The sequence below is a fragment of the Ctenopharyngodon idella genome, chromosome 10 (genome assembly GCF_019924925.1).
Source record: "Ctenopharyngodon idella isolate HZGC_01 chromosome 10, HZGC01, whole genome shotgun sequence".
NCBI classification, from domain to species: Eukaryota; Metazoa; Chordata; class Actinopteri; order Cypriniformes; family Xenocyprididae; genus Ctenopharyngodon; species Ctenopharyngodon idella.
Window position 1 is genome coordinate 25,652,405 of NC_067229.1, and position 20,598 is coordinate 25,673,002.

The 20,598-nt window shown below is 36.5% G+C and overlaps 1 protein-coding gene across 6 annotated transcripts in view; it reads left to right on the forward strand.

Moving 5' to 3' along the window:
* syk (spleen tyrosine kinase) overlaps positions 1 to 20,390 on the forward strand; it is a 32,967-nt gene extending 12,577 nt beyond the window's left edge. For 2 of the 6 annotated variants that reach the window (XM_051908733.1, XM_051908732.1), the window contains exons 2-14: positions 1,346 to 1,794; positions 2,779 to 2,939; positions 4,030 to 4,177; positions 5,174 to 5,257; positions 6,323 to 6,364; positions 6,812 to 6,880; positions 8,985 to 9,057; positions 9,388 to 9,547; positions 11,041 to 11,250; positions 12,835 to 13,024; positions 13,195 to 13,335; positions 14,745 to 14,857; positions 18,587 to 20,390. In XM_051908733.1, the coding sequence (XP_051764693.1) occupies positions 1,393 to 1,794; positions 2,779 to 2,939; positions 4,030 to 4,177; positions 5,174 to 5,257; positions 6,323 to 6,364; positions 6,812 to 6,880; positions 8,985 to 9,057; positions 9,388 to 9,547; positions 11,041 to 11,250; positions 12,835 to 13,024; positions 13,195 to 13,335; positions 14,745 to 14,857; positions 18,587 to 18,659 (1,866 nt within the window). In that variant the 5' untranslated portion in view covers positions 1,346 to 1,392 and the 3' untranslated portion in view covers positions 18,660 to 20,390. Of the gene's footprint in view, positions 1 to 1,345; positions 1,795 to 2,778; positions 2,940 to 4,029; positions 4,178 to 5,173; positions 5,258 to 6,322; positions 6,365 to 6,811; positions 6,881 to 8,982; positions 9,058 to 9,387; positions 9,548 to 11,040; positions 11,251 to 12,834; positions 13,025 to 13,194; positions 13,336 to 14,744; positions 14,858 to 18,586 lie in introns of those variants that run through there. The other 4 variants (XM_051908735.1, XM_051908734.1, XM_051908736.1 and 1 more) reach the window with 4 other exon arrangements.
* Positions 20,391 to 20,598: the final 208 nt, after the last annotated feature.

Consider the following 20,598-nt stretch of genomic DNA (forward strand, 5'->3'; position numbering starts at 1 on the left):
AAAAGTTGGGACATTTTGTAAAATGCAATAAAATCAAGAATGTGTTTTTTTAAATTCTCTTACAAAAGTACAAAGAAAAGATTTTCAATGTTTTCACTGACCAACTCGTGTATTTTCTAAATATAAATTTTGATTTTGATGGCTGCAACACACTCCAAAAAAGTTGGGACAGAGGCACGTTTACCACTGTGTCACATCACCTTTCCTTCTTTTTAATTGGTCATCGTTGTCTGATTCTCCTTTTCATGATGAGACATACATTTTCAATAGGAGACAGATCTGGATCTTGTCTTGCTTCCCAGGAAAGATGTCATCTTGATGGCAGTATAAGTCTCTGTACAATTCCAATATACGCATCCATGTCAATGATTCCTTTACACATATGCAAGTCGCCCATACTGTTTGCATTGATGCACCCCCTATACCATGACAGATGTTTGCTTTTGCACCTGTCGCTGATGAAAGTCTGGATGGTCCCTTTCGTCTTTGGGACTGAGAACTCGATGTTCATTTTTCTTTTTCTTTTTCTCTCTCTCTTTCAAAAACATTCTGAAAGGTGGACTCATCTGACCACAACACACATTTCCACTGTCTTTTGGACCATCTGAGATGAGCTTGGGCCCCCAGAGAACTCGGCTGCATCTCTGTATAGAACAGATGGGTAGCTTTCTCCTTGCGTAACATAGATTTGAGTTGCATTTCTTGATGCAGCGGCAGACTTTGTTAAGCGACAACGGTTTTCCAAAGTACTCCCGAGCCCATGTGGCTATATTTAACACGGTAGTACAAAGGCTTCTCATGCAATGCCATCTGAGGGCTCGAAGGTCACGCACATTCGACAAAGGTTTCCTGCCTGGCCCTACATGTACTGAGATTTCTCTGAATTCCCTGAATCTTTTCACAATATTATGCATGGTAGATGGTGAAACACCTAAATCCTTTGCAATCTTGCATTAAGAAATGTGATTTTTGTTTTGTCTGACTATTCTCTCATGAAATTTGGCACAAAGTGGTGAGCCATGACCCATCTTTGCTTGCAAAGACTGAGATGCTCCTTTTACACTCAATCAAGATCTATTACCAGTTGACCTGCTTATTGTGGACGGTTTCAAAGTCGTTTAACTTGGATATTCTATAACCTTTTCACTTTTATTTACAACTTTTTTAGAGTGTGTTGCAGCCATCAGAATAAAAATTTATATTTACAAAATACAATTAATTTGGTCAGTGAAAACATTGGAAATCTTTTCTTTGTACTTTCGTCAGTTGAAGGTTCAAGAAAATGAACAAATCACAGATTTTTCACAAAAAATCAGAGAAATGATCTACACACTCTCCTTTTCAGGTCATTAGCGATCCTCTAAGCTTTCCCAGAAGAAAGATTGAGCAGATATGGCAGACAAGGTGCAGGTGCTGCCGTACTTCTTCGGCAACATCACTCGAGAGGAGGCTGAGGAGTACCTGAGACAAGGAGGAGCAGGAGATGGCCTTTATCTGTTGCGCCAGAGCCGCAGTTTCCTCGGCGGCTACGCCTTGTCAGTGTCCTATGGCCGCCAGTTCTACCACTACACCATTGAGAGAGAGATGAATGATATGTACGCCATCGCAGGGGGCAAGTCACACAGAACCCCGATAGATGTGATTGACTATCACTCACAGGAGTCTGACGGGCTCATCTGCCTGCTGAAGAAGCCCTTTCCCCGGCCACGCGGCACAGAACCTAAAGTTGGACCCTTTGAAGACCTGAAAGAGCAGCTCATCCGGCAGTATGTCAAACAAACTTGGAATTTACAGGTTGGTGTTAGTTTAAAGGCCTGTTCACTCCAAGAATTATAACTATAAAGATAACCATAACAATAATATTAACATTCTGCTTATTGTAAGCCTGGCTGTCAATGTTTTTATCGTTCATGAGCTAGAAAAAAAAAAAAATCGTTCTGAAAGTGATTTCAGTGATAGGCTGTTGTTTCTCTGTGCCATTATAGTTGTGGTGTGGACTCTGCTGTTCTTTTATATTTAGAACAATTTGTTGAACTAATTTACTGTTATCACTACAGTTATCGTGCTTGGTGTGAACAAGCCTTAAGACTTTATTTAATTGTTCTTTCATAGCTCAGAAAATTTACAGTACTTGCAACACACAATGCAATTTGTAACAATTTTACTTTTCGGCGAATATGCATGAATTAGTATGATCTCTTTCATGCAATCTGCTTATGCTAAAATACTTAAATTTTCTAATGAGATCAGGTTGGTATTTCAGTTTTTAGTTATGCTCAACTTCTAGTAATGAGCAGTAGTTGAAATACATTACTGAGCTCATGTATTTTCTTAATACACATTCTTTGTCTTAAACAACTTTTCTTTTGGATGAAGTTACAAATCCTCCTTTTCCAAGTCCTTCTCTTCAACCACCTTGCTCATTTTTGTATATAATACACATTTTTTACCATCCATTTTCACCCATTTCCCAATAGATAAATTCATATCCTATACATTTTGTTTGTTAAATAGGCCTACACAATTTCACGTGAAATGTTCACAAGTTCACTTGTAATATAACATATTTCTGATATTACGAGAATAAAATATCTTGTGAACATTTCACGTTAGACATGTCACAACAATTTTTGCACATTTTGTTTTTGTTGGTGTCAGCTTATGAACATTTGCAGCAATTGTGAATACATGTCTGAAAATTCTGTGTAAATGCACATTTGGTGGTATAAAACATGCAGTTTTTTTTAGTTTTGTTGGGTTTTGTTTGTTGTGTGGCAGGGTTCGGCCCTAGAGCAGGCTATCATCAGCCAGAGGCCTCAGCTGGAGAAACTCATCGCTACAACAGCACATGAGAAGATGCCGTGGTTCCATGGCAAGATCGACCGTGAGGACTCGGAGCAGCGCTTGCTCAGGAGCTCGCACATCAACGGCAAATTTCTGTAAGTCCTATGTTCACTTGTTAGACGACTTATACAAGATCAAGAAAATGAGAAATGATCTTGGATTTCAGTACATCTTCTTAGAATCAAGAGACTTCTTTCAAAAACAGACCCCAAACTTTTGAATGGTATTGTATATTACATAAACCAAGTGCATAAAATATGTAATTGTTTTTGTTCTATCAAATTACAGTATTTAATTTATTTTGCTAAGGAGACCAAAGTAAAGCGGTATGTTGTTATGTTACATGCATTATATGAATCTAAATAATGTAGCGTTCCCATTAAATTATAATAATTATGACTGTTTTTATGTACTTCAAAGTAATTATTTCTTTAGTATCTTGATTAAGATTTCATATAACATTTTAAGTTAGTCACAAATCTTAAAAATTTAATCCCAAACCTACTGCAAGGAAATTACTTAGAAAAGATAGAGGTTAAATTCATCACTGAATTTGTCACTGAATGAAGCATGGGTTTGGACTGTAGCACCACTGCTCTAAAGTGAAAGAAGCGAGGCAGTGAGGCACTGTGTGGTTTCCGCTGTGACACTGTTTGAGAGGACTTCCTGAAGTGACCGAAGATGCAGTGTGGAGGCGGAAAACAAGAGCAGGGCTGGGTGGGGGTAGTGAGTGTATGTACACTGCACTTGCTTTAAATAGAACACTTGCTACATCTCAAAAGATGTGTGTGCAATGTAGTCTACAGAAAAATGGAAAAAGAAGAAAGTTTATTTACAAGACAAATATGGTTTTATCATCATAAGAACTTCGTCATTATCTTTCAGTTTTCTAGTTTTTACTAAAGCTAAAAAATAGTAATCAAAATGTGTTATTTTTGCTGTTTATTTTTATATTTCCATTTTGATTAAACATTTATTGGTTTACCAACTACATCCACTGCATACTGAGTCTGAATACCTATTCCCTGTTTTTGAAAAACATCTATAGCTCCATCTAGTGTTGATCTGTGTATAATATAATCGAAGGTCCTTTTGCAAGAGCCTTTTCAGAGGCTGTGAATTACTGTGGGTTTTCCTCTGTCTTCTGCTTAACATTTACTGTATAATTTTCTCTCCTCCTGACAGAATTAGACAAAGAGAAAACAATGGCAGAAACGTGTCCTATGCACTGTGTCTCCTGCATAATAACCAAGTCATGCACTATCGTATTGATAAGGACAAGGCTGGAAAACTCTCCATTCCTGACGGGAAGAAGTTCGACACACTTTGGCAGGTAATTAAAACCTGTCAAGAGACACGTCCAACTTGCTTATAACTTCAGAGCAGGTGAAGTCTATACCATGTGTAGAAAATAATGATCTCGGGTAATTAGCAAAAAGTGATTTATTTATGTTCAGGTTTGTCTATTGTATATGCTATTACCCACTGTCATAAAGACCTTCTTGGGTTACACTTTATTTCGATGGTCCACTTTAGACATTCTACTAACTATAAATAACTTTGCAAGTACATGTCAACAATCTCTCATTAGAGTATTAGTAGACTGTAGTAGACTGTTAGCTTAGGTTTAGGGTTTGGGATAGTAGAATAAGTTGACATGTAGTTGCAAAATTACTTATAGTCAGTAAAGTGTCTGTTGGGAAGCATCAAAATAAAGTGTTAGCATATTAAGCAGACAGTCTACTAATACTAATACTCTAATGACTGATAGTTGACATGTAGATGCAAAGTGACTTGTAGTTAGAATGTCTAAAGTGGACCGTTGAAAGAAAAAGTGTTACCCAATTTTGTAGAGGTAGACAATTGTTTTGAATATGGTGACCAACAGGACAAATGTCGTGTTATATTTAGATTTCCTGGTTGGGGGTGAATTGGTTGCGTGGCTGTGCATGATGCACTGCATCAAAGGTTTAACAAAGGTAACGCTACAGCTAGGCCATTAACTAGCCCTTTTAAACATCTATCATTTTGTGATTAGGAGAGCGCTGCATGGTTCGAATGAGGTGGGTTTGTATTGGAAGTGTATTTTATTATAGAAATTGTTTGATATAGATAATGCGTCACAACACTACTTTGTAGCTTTTCAAAGGTGTCCTGATCTAGAGCATGTGAAGAACCGAAAAATGAAATGAAACAATACTATTCTATTACTGTTGATCTTGTTACACAAGAAACAGGCCTAAGCTTATAAAAGAAAAAGGTAACGATGTTGAAACAATGACACTGTGATGATGCCCAGAATCTGACTTTGATGTGCAATGTATTATAGCTGGTAGAACACTATTCGTACAAGCCTGACGGCCTGCTCCGAGTGCTTACCGAGTCCTGCCCAAGACCATCACATCATTCAGTGGTAAGTACATTCACAACTACAACCAAACACAATAGTGAGAATGTGTTCTAATATGAGTTTACGTGAACATGCTTTTAAGTATGACATTAAATGCACTGACATGTCAGACGATATGAACCACTCTGAGGCATATTGTACTGTTTTAAATATCCACGATAATTGTTAAATGCTTCACACAAAAGAATTAAGGAAATTAAACTTTTTATCTGCTCATTATTCTAAAATAATGTAAATTCTTGCTAATGTGATAAAGCATAGAGAAGTGGTTCTCAAATGGTGGGTCGACTCGTGATCTAAAAATGGTGTCACAGACAATAGGAAAAGACAATGCAATATGCAATAATGTACAATGCAACTAACCATATAATTTATGGAGCACCTAAAGAGACAAGGTGATGGAAAAAAATATGAGATAGGAGAAAAATTATATTTGAATGCTTTTGTGTTGCATTTGCTCATAAAAGTTTTGCGTTCCTCCAATAAACTTTGCATTTGAGAGAACAATTTACGTTCACTCACAAAAGTTTTGCATTCCTCTGAGAAACTTTGCATTCGTTTGCAAAAGTCTTATGTTCATCCAAGAAAGATTGCGTTTGCTTGCAAAAGTTTTGCGTTCCTCCAAGAAATGCAGATTCCATGGCCCAGCCTGTGCTCAACAGTTGTCTGTGCAGATCACACAGCCTTGTGGAGCAGACTCTGTTCCCTTGGCATGGCAGCATTGGTATTCAAGTTCCCATAGTGTAAAGGCCATGACGCAGCATCTCTTAACCAGGTTACATAGTTAACCTGAGACGTTTTACAAACAACTACAAAGTTTCTTTGTGGAAAGCAAAAGCATATCAATTTTTCCTCCGTTTTAATTTTTTCCTCATCATGTGTCCTTTTAGTGGCTCTGTATTATCTGACTTGGGATAGCAAAATAAATTAAAGCTTATTACCTTATCCTCAAAAACCTAAGCAAGGTACAAAACATTATGCGAATTATGAATGATTAAGCACATCAGGGATAAACATGATATGTACTGACAACAATTTGTTTTATTCTGCAACTTATTGACTGCCAAGAGTATGAAACCACTGAAGTTCAAGAGGCATTTAGAAACCATGGTAAATGGACAATTTTCTTATTCATTCAGCTTATGTCATGTTAATTAATTTGCATTAATTTATGCAGTTTATGTAATACATTTCACCATTTCATAAGGACATTTTTGTTTACTTCAGTACAATAAACAATTCTGATCCTGCGTTGGGTCAACACTTGTAAAAATGTAAAACCAGGGTCATGAAGCAAAGCCTGCTGAGAACCACTGACCCAGACTGTACCTGTCCATTTAACACAATGGCCACTGGAAATGTGAATATTACTGAATGTACATTGAATTAGTGAATTTGCAGAGCTATTTATTGAAGAAACCAATTTTATGTGCATTTAGCTTTGCTGTTGTAATGTATAACACAATACTAATGGGTCATAGATGTTAAGCATTAAACATTAGCATCAAATAGTGTAGGATAAAATAACCTTATGCTCTTTAAAATTGTGGTTTCTAGCAAGGTGCCACAGGTGGGATTCTCTCCAGAATCAAATCATACTCCTTCCCCAAACCTGGGCAAAAAAAGGTGCACTAATACACCCCTATCTTCCTCCTTATCCCCCACTGGCAGTGGTAGGACACCCGCCTTGCTTGCGTGTGGTTTTTGCTTCTAACTTTGCCTGTGGGATGCCTACACCCTGTCTGATCTCTTCCTCCATTCACTGCCCTGTACATCACATCTAATCACCAGCAATAACTCACATTTACTGTTTTCATTCATATAAATATAGATACATATACATTTATGATACAAGTACTTTACTCTCAGTTCAATTAAAAGAATGGTTGCCTTTTACACATTTTTTTGTTCAGTGCATTTTACACATTTTCTCCTTGATTGCTTATCCACCTTATTTTTAACCTAAGACCGGATGTGTCCATTTTTACCTTGAATGTGCAAGGCTTCTGGTGTCATTTGCTTCCAGTTATTTTTAGCTGTACAAAAACAATCCGTTATGCTGCTTGATGTTGCAAACTTTTATTTATCATATTTTTTTCAATTTATTATCAAAATCATAAACACACTGGTTTGTAGAGCAAATAGTTTTACCATTTATTTTTGTTTTTTTGTTATTGTATATTTACCTATAGCAGCTAATGAATCGGGCGTGTTGCACATTCACAGAAAAAAAGCATACATCCTTGCTGCAAAATAAGGTGGATAAGGGATGTAAGTCAGGGCACATTATATTCTCTTGACTTTATTTTTATTTTTCTGTAGTTAAAAGTTTTTTATAATACTTTAATATTAATAATAGTTTATATTATATACAACATTTACATTGGTTTGTTGGTCTTCCAGCATGGCTGATCTGTTGGCTGATTTTAGTGGGGTTTTAAGAACTAGACCAGTTTAGACTGGTTTAAGATGTTTTTTCCTGGATTTGAAAACTTAAACCATTCTTCTTCAACAATAAAATGAAAACAGAACATGTATTTACATTCTAAGCTGCATTGGTAAGGTTGGTTACAGTATTTACACTATTTATTGCATAATATAATTTTTGGGGGTGATTTGGCTCTAACATCCATTTGAGGAAAAAAAAAAAAGGATGGATTAGTCAGCATATTTAAGTCATTTTAAGGTGATGTTACTTTTATATATATATACTACCGTTCAAAAATTTGGGGACAGGGTTTTGTTTATTTATTTGTTTGTTTTTTTAGTAGTTGAAATTAATACTTTTATTCAGGAAAAATGCATTAAAATGACCAAAAAGACCTTTACATCGTTATTGACTTTTACATTTTTCATATTAGCTACTTTAAAACGAATAGCAGCTGCCAAGCAACATAGCAATTGGGCACATCGATATAGAATGTGTGGTCACAGATGTTGCCTTCAGTCACATTTTCAAAACGGCCTATCCAGAGCAGCTCATCCAATGAGAAATTAGATTCAGAACTATACATTTACATCATAGTACTTCTGGCTCAAATACTGGTCTAAAAGGGAGGTAGCATAATTGATCTCCCTTTTGAGACACCTCTGGCTATTGTCTATTGAAATCAGTCTGCCGTGCGCTTTGTATAAGAAGTGCTATTTTTATGATTGACAAGTTACTTCCTATGTAGAATGTTCCACATGTTCCTTCTCAGTGTTTGGAACAAAGGCAATGGCTGGCTCTTTTTTGGAAGAGGTGGCAATCATTTGTGTTGATAGATGCTTTTTTAGCTTCTAACAGGTGAATTACCCTAATCATACATCAATATTTTCATTCTCCTTTTCTATCACTTCTTTTTAATGATATAAATCACATAATGATCAACCCTATCTGCAAGAGATCTCTTTTCTTGTGTTGTTTCTTTTTTATTTATACACTGTGTTGGCTTTTTGACCTTTTGGAAGAAGGTTCTCCTCTTCTTCATGGACACTGACCGCATCACGGTTAATGCTGTATATATGAATTGCCATTCACTTACTGTACCATTGAAACATCTCAGTAAATGTAATTATGCATTCAATTCTGATTTAAGGTGCCATGAAGAACACAGGAAAGTTTGGTTTGACCCTGTCCTTCTTTCCCATTAATGCATGCAGGCATTTCAGATAACATGCCTGTGTCCTATCAGCTTTTTCTATGTGGATCTGTGTATTTCATAATTGTAATTGTGTTGTGTTCTTTTAGGGTCTTGAAAATCCCTATAACTTTAGATCAAACGGCAGAGGTGAACTTCCTAATCCTAATATCTTCGGCACAGGTTAGTTTACTAAGCTTCAACACTTACACTTCCAGTCAAAGTTTGGACACCTGACTCTTTAAAAAAGGTTTTTCCTTTGGATAGAAGAATATAAATTGTGCCTACATATGGATTTCTAAAATGGATGTAAAGTAGATGGTGAAGGAAAAGATATATCCAGCTCACATGGGAACTTTTTAATACTTCACATAATTTGTTTTATGTTCATAGTTTAGTTGAAATATTAATAATAAAGAATGAGCTGGTCTGTCCAAACTTTTGACTGGTAGTGTAACCCCGACCCTGATGTAATTCTTGTAATCCTAAACTCTGTGCTCTATGTTTTCATAGAGGCTATGCCAATGGACACACAGGTGTATGAAAGTCCATATGCAGATCCTGAAGAGCTGCGGTCAACTACAGTTAACCGGAGCGACCTGACTCTGGAAGATGGAGAGTTGGGCTCAGGCAACTTTGGCACTGTCCTAAGAGGTGTCTACCAAATGAAAAAGTTAGTCAACCAAGTTTATACAGAAAACTCATTCAAATTTCATATTATCATATAGGATTTCAAATCTGGTGCCCAAAGAATTCACTGTCAATCTATGAAATTTATATCTAAGTCCTTTTTCTTGCTTTTAAAAATCGTACCCAAAAGAATGACTTATTTGAATTGTATTCTGAAAGCATGACTTTTGTTTTACCTCAATCAAAAAACAAACCATACACTAGCAGTAGCAACTAAGTCAATAACATGCAACAATCCCATTCATATTTATTATAGTACTTGTATAAGGTAGTGTTGTTGTAATGATATTTCTCAAACATTCTGGTAACTTCTGCAATTAATTAATTCCAATCAAGTACAGACTCCATTCGAACTTTGTTTTGTAGATAAGTTCAGCCTCTATTTTTTGTAAACTTTAGAATTAAGATTGTTTGAAAATCTCCCATTGACTTATGCTGCAGTCAAGTCTTTCAAGGAAATTCATGCTTGTAAGTTGAGAAATCGTAAGACATGATCTGTGTTCAAGTGGTTTTGTCAGGCTGTCATATAAAGAAATTAAGAACACATGCAAAAACAAGAGAGAACCAACTAAAAATATTAATAACAGATTATGTTGTAGTTAATGTATGCCTTTTCCTGTCAGTCTTTTTCTTTTTCTATGTTTTTTTTTTTTTGCATAGTTAAGTAAAACCTCCAGTTGTAGTTTGCCTTTTTGCCAAATAATTTTGTTATATAAATACCTTAACCAAGTGTAATGTTTTGTTCTTCCCTCATATTCAAAATATTTTATATTTTCCTATTATTTTGATGGTTTAACTTGTAAAGCAAAGCATAATGGGATGCAAAGAGTAATTGTCATGTATTGTTATTCATCAACAGTACACAAAATGCGTAAAAACAAAATTGGACCATCAACATTCAAATTTTCAAACAAAGGGAGAGACTAACTAGACACACCTGAACAGAATACTATAATCATAAGAAACAATCAGGCAGGAAACAGAGGAGAACTGAACTAATTAACAAACTGGAAAACTAACCAAGAAACTCAGGCATGAACAGAACAGAAAAACAGATCAAAACAAACTCAAAACATGACAAGTATGAGAGAATATAATAATTCAGTTTACAGTTTATTTTTCATTCATTCATGAAAAAAACAAAACCCTGTGTGCATTTCTTGTTCTTAATTTTGTGTTTAAAAACCCTTGCTTTGACCAAAGTGACTTGAACGCACTTAATAATGTAATTACAGTTTCCCAACATGAAATTCCCAAGAGGACTTAAATGCACCAGAAATAAGTTTTCCTATAATTACCATTTCATTGATAGACTGCTCAGAATCTATCTTTGCTTACTGAATTGTGACTGATCTTCCTTTCCCTGGATAAAGTTAATCATTTTTAGACATCTTTGCACTACATAGTAGCCTGTAAATTTAAAACTTATAAAAATGCAATCTACTTTGTGTATTTATCTGTATATTTGTCTTTCAGGACACAAAAGGTTGTTGCTGTGAAGATACTGAAGAATGATGATGATAATGCAGCAGTAAAGGAGGAGATGCTGCGAGAAGCTAACGTCATGCAGCAGCTGGATAATCCTTACATTGTTCGCATGATTGGCATCTGTGAAGCTGAGAACCTCATGCTGGTTATGGAGCTTGCTGAGCTGGGGCCGCTTCACAAGTTCCTACAGAAGAACAAGTATGTCACGCTACAGATATTTAATAAAATATGAGAGGCTGTGCTGATGTAGTGATGGGTGAAGTTCATTGTTAGTCAATGTGCAGTAACTACAGGGGTTGGACAAAATAATGTGAACACTTGGGAAATAAGGCAATATTTCTTTATTAATGTGTTTTACCAAAATGTGCCTTTAATATAGCTTCCAACCTTATTAGAACAGATTAATACAATTAATAATAGTCTCCATTTGAATGTCGTCTATCAGAACGTCTGCCAGTTGCTTTATATGCCCCCCATATTTATAAATACACAAACATATTTTAAATATTCATAATGGCTAACATTATGAACCATTCATATTTCTGAGGCAATTATTTATAAAATTTGTTTTACAATTGTCAAAATCCTTTAGTTTGTTTGTTTTCAGGTTCAAATTAGACTTCCAATGGGCCTATTTACACATGGTCATTCATGCGTTTTATTAATTTGCACATCGCCTTGCTAAAGAGATGCTCAGCTACTCCTCAGCGGCGATGCATGCTATCGCATGTTTAGTTTTTACCATTTTAGGAGGAGTAAAATTTGCACATGTGGCTTCAACAACCAGATGCATCTGGTTTCATCTGGAATACAAAAAATATGCCCTCTCTCCCAGCAAAGCTGTGTTACTGTGAGGAATGATTACCTCAAAATTTAGATCTGTATGCAGGTGCGAGGTACTTTATCTGAATAAAATGCATACACCGCTCTCGCTTTTGCTCTTGTGCCAGCAATTACCCCTCTGCGTGCCAGTGGTTGCCAACCCCTGGTGTACACAGTCATAATCATAAAGACTGTTCTTCTTAAAACACACAATTGGGCGGTTAAGTTTACAGATGCTCTTGTTAAACGTGCTCAGTTGATTTGCACTTTTTGGACATCTGACAAGTGCATTTCACACATGGCTTGTTAAAAACACTACTGAAAACCACTTATACCACACTGAAATAAAGATAAATAAGATAATTACAATGTTTGTTTTTGCACTGCAGCCTACACAAATGATATTAACCTTCATAATTACGGGTGTTCACATTATTTTGTCCAACCCCTGTATATTGACAATATAGCATGGTCACAAGATTTTATTTACATTAAACAACTCTTCACAAATCTCTTTTCCACACAACAGTTTAGAGTGACCACAGTAAACAAGCCAAAGTGTCAAAAATGCACCATAAAAATACCATAAAGCACCATAGACCACACAAACTGTGCACTATATTCCAAGTTTCCTGAAGTCATGTGACATCACCGTATGAAGTGCACAGAGAAAATTAAAGTCATTATTCACTGAAAAAATTCCCTCCATTTCAACCATTTGCATTCAGTTTTGACATAACAAGAACCAGTGGTCACACTTATCGTTGTTCTGCAAAATTTCACAGACAAAATCCAGTTATTTAAATAAGAATCCGTTGGATCAGGAGTTTCACGCAAGGCGAAAAATGTGCCATGTGCCATATAGAGTTTCAGGACTGAACTTCAAGTCATTGGCAATAGTAGTAGTGTTATTATTTACATAGAAGCCTAAAAATGAATAGATTTCACTTGTGTTTTCAGACACATCTCTATGAAGAACATCACAGAGCTGGTTCATCAGGTCTCTATGGGAATGAAATATCTGGAAGAGCACAACTTTGTTCACAGAGATCTTGCTGCCAGGAACGTGCTTTTAGTCACTCAGCACTATGCCAAGATCAGCGACTTTGGACTTTCTAAAGCCCTGACAGAAGATGAGAACTATTACAAGGTATAATAACCATTGTGCCCTGCATAAATATTGGCAAAAGTACAGAATGTCACCTTTTATTTCTGTCTGTTTCAACACATGTCTTACCAACTAAGAATGACAGCGCTTTTAACGCCCCATAACAAAAGCACAGTGTAGCACTGACCACTGTTTGTTCACTGCTCCTCTAGGCCAAAGGTCATGGTAAATGGCCGGTGAAATGGTATGCTCCTGAGTGCATGAACTACTTTAAGTTCTCTTCTAAGAGTGATGTGTGGAGCTTTGGAGTCCTGATGTGGGAGGCTTATTCATATGGACAGAAACCATACAAGGTATGAAACTCAATATTATGTTGACCAGTGCTGCGTTGTTCCTTCCATACAGTTCTGAGAGACATATTTTGTATTCTTAATCGGGCTGGGTAATATTGATTATTAAAATATATAAAAAAACTGAAAATGAAGCAACATTGTGAATATTGTGACTATCGCAATGCTTTTAATGCCTGAAAATAAATACAATTACTCCTTGTGTTCATTTAGTGACAAAAACAGTGATTGTTTTGACTATATTAATACTCTTTTAGTTTTTGCATGGTAAATCCACATTAAATATTTTGAATCTACTTGAAAACAATGGCTGTTTTGGTTTGAAAATAAATTAAAAAATCACCCATTTCAGAGCAAATGTACGGAGCCCCACACATGACATGTAGACAAATTATATATATAAGAATTCATTCCCACAATTTATTAATTTGTTATTACAAATTATTACAACGTGGCCACGATTGACTTAAAACGAGGGAACAAATTAGTAAAACATGCTGACGTATTAGTAAGTCATGGGAACGAACTGTTCATTTGTGGCCATGATATAGTACCTACATATTTTTTCCCGCATTTCATGTGCGGGGCTCCGTACAAATGACCCTATTAAGTCCATCAAAATCTGTTTTTCTTATAGAAATATGAATCTCCCATAAACTTCCTTTTTTTGTAAAGCTTTTTACAATAAGGTTTAATTCATTAACATTAATTAATGCTTTAGGTATCATGAAATAACAATTAACTGTTTTTAGCAATTATAAATCTAAGTTAATGTTAATTTAAAAATATATTATTCTTTGTTAACTAATGAGCATTCATAATCATAATACATTAACTACTGTTGATTTATATAACTTGAAATGTTAAAAAAGTGTTAATATGTATAAATTGGTTAATAAATGCTGTAAAAGTACCATGCTTTGGTCACGATAATACATTGATACAGTACATAATATTAGCAAATTGAACCTCACTGTAGTGTTACCCTTTTTTAAATGGCAAACATGAAAGGTCCGGAGAGGCCTATAAGGCTCAATTTAAGCCCAAATGTTCCAGTTTCAAATATGCTTACTATAACTGCATAAACTCAAGAATTTGTGTTTTCATGTACTGTAAATACTTCGTATTGCTATTACATAAACTCATAACTGTTTATCAAACTGGAAAAATATGTACATTTGCTATAGTATATTTCAAAAATAAAAGAACAGGTGGACTTGTACTGTATAGTATGTGGGCTTAAGAGTGTCCCCTAAATATCGTGATATATTGAATATCATCCAAATCTCAAGCTGCACATATCCATTATCCATTTAACCATCAGACATGAACTGGTGTTTGAAAGTAATAATATTAGTGAGCATTTATTTTAGCAGTGTTGCTTATGTTGGTTTATTCCATATTGTCTGTAGGGCATGAAAGGAAATGAAGTCATCCAGATGATTGAGAGTGGACAGAGAATGCAGTCGCCCCTCGACTGCCCGACTGAGATGTACAACCTCATGTTAAAATGCTGGACATACAAGTAAGTGAACACTCACTAGATAATACTTATATAGAGTAGATTCATAATCATCATGATTGAAGTAAATGTGCTTTTTAATCTGCATTTATTTATTTATCATTCTGTATTATTCAAAATAATCACTTTTTTCACTCCAGATTTAAAAAATGAATGACTTGTTGTAGTGCACTATACTAACAGAAAATCAAGATTCTGAATATTACATTAAAATAACATTATTTAAAATATAGTTTTTATTAGCTTATTATTTTAAAATATTAGTAATTAGGTAAGTAATACTAATATTAATATTATATTATAATCATTATGATTATTATTATCATTATATTAGAGTGTGTGTTTAGTTTTTAGTATGTCATGGCCTAGACAATTTCATAATCATCAAGATTCAAATATTGTACCAACACTGGAGTTTTGACTAGTTAGACATGCACAAATGAAGCAGAAAAACTACAGGAATAATGTACATTATTGTAATGTATAGTTTTGTTCATGTTCATGTTTATGATTTCATGTCTTTTATTTTGTAGTTTGGGTCATATTGCTTGTTTGTGTCATGCTTCCCTTGCTCCTCATGTGATCCCTTAGTCTATGTGTCATGTTCTGATTAGTTGTTTATCATCATGTGGTTTTCAGTTATGTTCTGTCATTGGTTCCCTTGTCTACGGTGGCCCAGTAGTGCACAACACAACGAAATAAAGCCACAACACAACGAAATCGAGCCACAACACAACGGAAATGCTCCTGACCACTAGGGGGCTCTCAGAGCTCGGTAAAGTTAGTTTTCCTTGGCACTGTTCTATGAAGTCAACAGTCTTACAAAGATATCAATACCATGATTAGTTTTAAGTATGTAAACGTTGTATATTGACATGAAATATTAATTCAAATTCAACTACGTGCTCAATAGCTTCATATTTATACATGTGAATGATTTGATGTGCTACCAGGGCGCATGATGACGGGAACGCCTGCCAATTCCACCAAGTAGTTAAAACAAATCATTTGTATTCATTACAATTACTGTGTTTAACATTTAAAAACAGACATGTTCAGATTCCAAAGCTTGTTAGTTCCTGTTGGTAAGACTGACAAGCTTTGGAATTTGAACATGTCTGTTTTTAAATGTTAATAATTTTAATTAATACAAATTATATGTTTTAACCACTTGGTGGAATTGGCAGACGTTCCCTTCATCATGCGCCGTGGTAGCGCGTCAAATCATTCACAGGTATAAATATGAAACTATTGAGCATGTAGTTGATTTTGAATTAATATTTCATGCCGATATACAGTGGTTACATACTGTTGAAACTAATCGTGGTATTGATATCACTGCCGATAGAACATTGGCAAGGAAAACTAACTTTACCGAGCTCTGAGAGCCCCCTAGTGGTCGGGAGCATTTCCGTTGTGTTGTGGCTCGATTTCGTTGTGCTGTGGCTTTATTTCGTTCTGTTGTGGCTTGTTTCCGTTGTGTTGTGGCTTGATTTCATTGTGTTATGGCTTGTTTCCGTTGTGTTGTGAACTTATGTTTGCTTTTTTAATTTCGTTGTGTTGTGCACTGCTGGGCCACCGTACTTGTCCCTTGTGTCAAGTCTGCTTATGTTCATGTTAAATGGTTGCTTTGTTTGTTTGTTACTTTTTCAATAAACTGCACTTGGGTTCATCAACTCGCCTTCAGAGAACTTAATCGTTACAGAATACACAACCTTTTACAATGAACCCAGCAGTTCGTTTTTTGAATCTCCGTCAGGGCAATTGCCTCATTGAGGAGTATGTGGAAGATTTTTGTGGACTGTGTCATCTAGTGGGCTTTAATGATATAGCCCTCAAGGACATTTTTCATGCAGGACTGAATGAGCCCATTTGCTCCCTGCTTCTGGGGGGGAAATCCACTGGACACTAGAGGAATATATTGATCATGCCCTTCTTTTGAGTGGCTCATCATTTACTGTGGGTTTTGTGGATGAGGAGCCCCACAATCCCACAGTACCATCCATACCAGAGTGTTTCCACACCCCATCTGTCATGTCTGGAGTTGTTCACACCATGCCAGGGCCTGTTCACGCCATGCCTGCCACGGCAAGGCCTGTTCACGTCATGCCAGCCAGGTCAGTACCTGTTCATGTTAAGTCTGCCAAGCCAGGGCCTGTTCACGCCATGCCTGCCATGTTAGAGTTTGTTCACAACATGGCCGCCAAGCCAGTGTCTTCTGAAAAGATGGCTTCTCCGCCTGAGCCCTCAATTGAGATGGCTGCCACACCTGAGCCCTCAGCCGAGATGGCTGCCACGCCTGAGCCCTCATCTGGAATACGAAAAATATGCCCTCTATCCCAGCACAAGCTGTGTTACTGTGAGGAATGATTACCTCAAAAATTAGATCTGTATGCAGGTGCGAGGTACTTTATCTGAATAAAATGCACACACCTCTCTCGCTTTTGCTCACGTGCCAGCAATTTCCCCTCCGCGTGCCAGTGGTTGCCGACCCCTGGTGTACACAGTCATAATCATAAAGACTGTTCTTCTTAAAACACACAATTGGGCGGTTAAGTTTACAGATGCTCTTTTTAAACGTGCTCAGTTGATTTGCACTTTTTGGACATCTTACAAGTACATTTCACACATGGCTTGTTAAAAACACTGCTGAACTCAGCTGAGATGGCTGCCACGCCTGAGCCCTCAGCCGAGATGGCCGCCACACCAGAGTCTCTAGAATGTGCAGCGCTTACAATTGTGGCCACAGCTGGCCACACGGTTGCCACACCAGAGCCTCTTCACATCATGTCTGCCACGTCAGAGTCCCTAGCCATTATGGCCGCCTCACCAGAGCCCCCTCACGTCATGTCTGCCCAAGTTTCCCCTAAAGATTTTTTTGGGGGGGACTAAGGGTACCAAGCTCCAGCACTGCTCCATGGCCCAGGTCCTCCAGTGCACCATGACCCCATGCTCTACAACCCAAGTCTGTCCATGCTTCAAGGTCCAAGTCCGCCCATGCTCCACGGACCAGGTCCACCCATGCTCCAAGTTCCAGGTCCGCACAAGCTCCAAGTCCCAGGTCCACCTACACTCCATGGTCCAGGTCCGCCTACGCTCCACAGTTTAGGTCCGCCAACCCTCCACAGTCCAGGTCCGCCCGTTCTCCATGGCCCAGGTCCACCCATGCTTCACGGCCCAGGTCCGCCCATGCTCCACGGACCTGGTCTGCCTCTGCTCCATGACCCAGGCCCGCCACTGTCATGTGGTTTTCAGTTCTGTTCTGTCATTGGTTCCCTTGTCCCTTGTGTCACTTGCCCATTGGTTGTCTTAGTCATGTGTTCACTAAGTTGTATTTAAGCCTCTTGTTCTCCATGTTACTTTGTTGTGTATTGATAATGTAACCCTGCTGTCGGTGAGTGTTATTGTCAAGTCTGTTCTTTGCCAAGTCAAGTCTGCTCATGTTCAAGTCTGCTCATGTTCAAGTCTGCTCATCGTCAAGTCTGCTTATGTTCATGTCAAATGGTTGCTTTGTTTGTCACTTTTTCAATAAACTGCACTTGGGTTCATAAACTCGCCTTCAGAGGACTTAATCATTACAATTATAAGCATCATTATCACAAATAAACTTTTTTGTGAAAATGATCATTGGACTGTACACTTATTCCACAGTTAATGAATAGATGGATATGAAATATTGATTTGGCAACTCAGTACATTGGCAAATAATGTTTCATTGTTCTGTTTCTGTAGGCCGGATGAGAGACCTGGATTTTCTGTAGTTGAACCCAGATTGCGGCATTACTATTATGACATATCTCAGTGATGACATCACCAAGACCACATGCAAAATTATACAGTATGGTACTGGAAAACAATCAGTTGTATAAGGTGGTATAAGCATAATTTGTATTGACTTGGACATATTTTTCATTGAAATTTTTCATGATACTATTTTGTTAATTTTTTTTTTCCTTTCATCAATGGTATACATTCTAAGTAGATTATTGACAGCATTTCATCTTTACTCATTTTAAGCAATAACTTGTATCATAGTGTTTTTTAAGCAACTGTAAAAATTGGCTTAATAAGCTTAAAGTACTTATTAAATGGTTGGTTTTGCTTCTAAATGCATGTTTAGAAAGTCACAGAAGTGTTCTGTATTTGAAGCTGAGTCAATATTTCTTATTAATAGGGGAGAGAGTGGGGTAAGATGAGTCAGTGGGTAAGTTAACCCACCCCCTGTATCTTTGCAACCGTACATTTTTATTGCCATGTGACCATATATTTCGAAACCACCCATCATTTCTGCCAGACTCAGAAATGAGAAGCACATGGGACGCGTGGAAGGCACCCATTTACTTTAAAAACTGTTTTGGACTTGTCAACATAAAATTTTAGCATAACAGATGTAATGGCTGAGTAAAATCAAAGTAAATTTGTCTGGGTATAAAAATATTTATGCATATTGGTGAATAAGCAATGTATAAAACCATGCAAATCATTTAGCTAAATATAAGCATGAATTGATAAGCTAGCTAGTTTTTTTTCCGAAATGGCAGCTATGGAGCACAGTGACCCAAATGCTGTGGGGTAAACAGCGTTTTAACTTTAACTTACATAAGGCACTGAAGTTAAGTTAAATTTCTGAATTATAAACTCGTATATTTTCACTGTAACATTATGCAACTGCCATGCCACGAACCTTTTGACTAAAATGTTTACTAGTTTCAGGGACATTTATTCATTCACTCTAGTTTAGTTTTTTGATTAATTTTACTCAACAGACTCTCTGTTTAGTCTGTTTATGGGAAGGTTACAGCTTTGGTGTTCAACATATTGTTTCAGAAATGCAAACAATTAAAGATATTGAAACTTCAAATTTTTAATTTCATTTGGTTGTTTTTATGTTTATGTTTAGCTTTAAGAAAAGGGAAATTTGATCATTAAATTAGTTTTTAAGAGGTAAATTATCTTTACAAATTCACATGGGTTTGATTCAGATTCAGTTAGATGGTCAGTTTAAACAGATGGTGCAATTTACCCACTGACTCGGATCAACTTACCCCTAACCTGGGGTAAATTGAGCCACAGGAACACTTTTTTTTTTTATAACAAGCCATATTTTTAGAACCCTTTGTCATAGATGTATTCTGATCATTTAAAATGATAGGAAACATCCTGAAATTACTTTAGATACTTTCATTGTACTTCTGACTAATTTTCCAGTAGTCACGTCACGTTTATTTATATACTTCGAACTTTGTTTTGGCCTGATTTTGTTCAAAATGGTGTCACACCAGTTCTTCTTCGATTTCGCTTGAAGTATATTGGGGCCTTTACTGAGTTTCTGTCTTTATCTAATTGCCAAATTCTAATTTTTAACCTTGAGTTTATGTTTAAAAATTTAAAAATGTTAAAGTGTTAAAACAAGCTGTCATTCATTCTATTTGTGGATAGTGTTTACTTCACACCATCAGATAAATGTAAGCATATTTTGCATGTCATTACCTGTGTGACAGTCTAAGCAATTAAAATGCAACCAGTAATCTTTTAAGATTGTTTTCTCCATGTTTCTTTTGTCCTATGTGAATTCATTGTATTCATTGTGATTTGTCAGCTTGATTCAGTCGCTCCAGACTTTGCACAAGCTTGATAACTGAACAGCATGGCATGACACATTGGAATATCGCTCTTCCTCAGTTTGATAATATTGATAAATGATGCTGAGCAAATGGAAATGTACGGCTACAATACAATAGTAT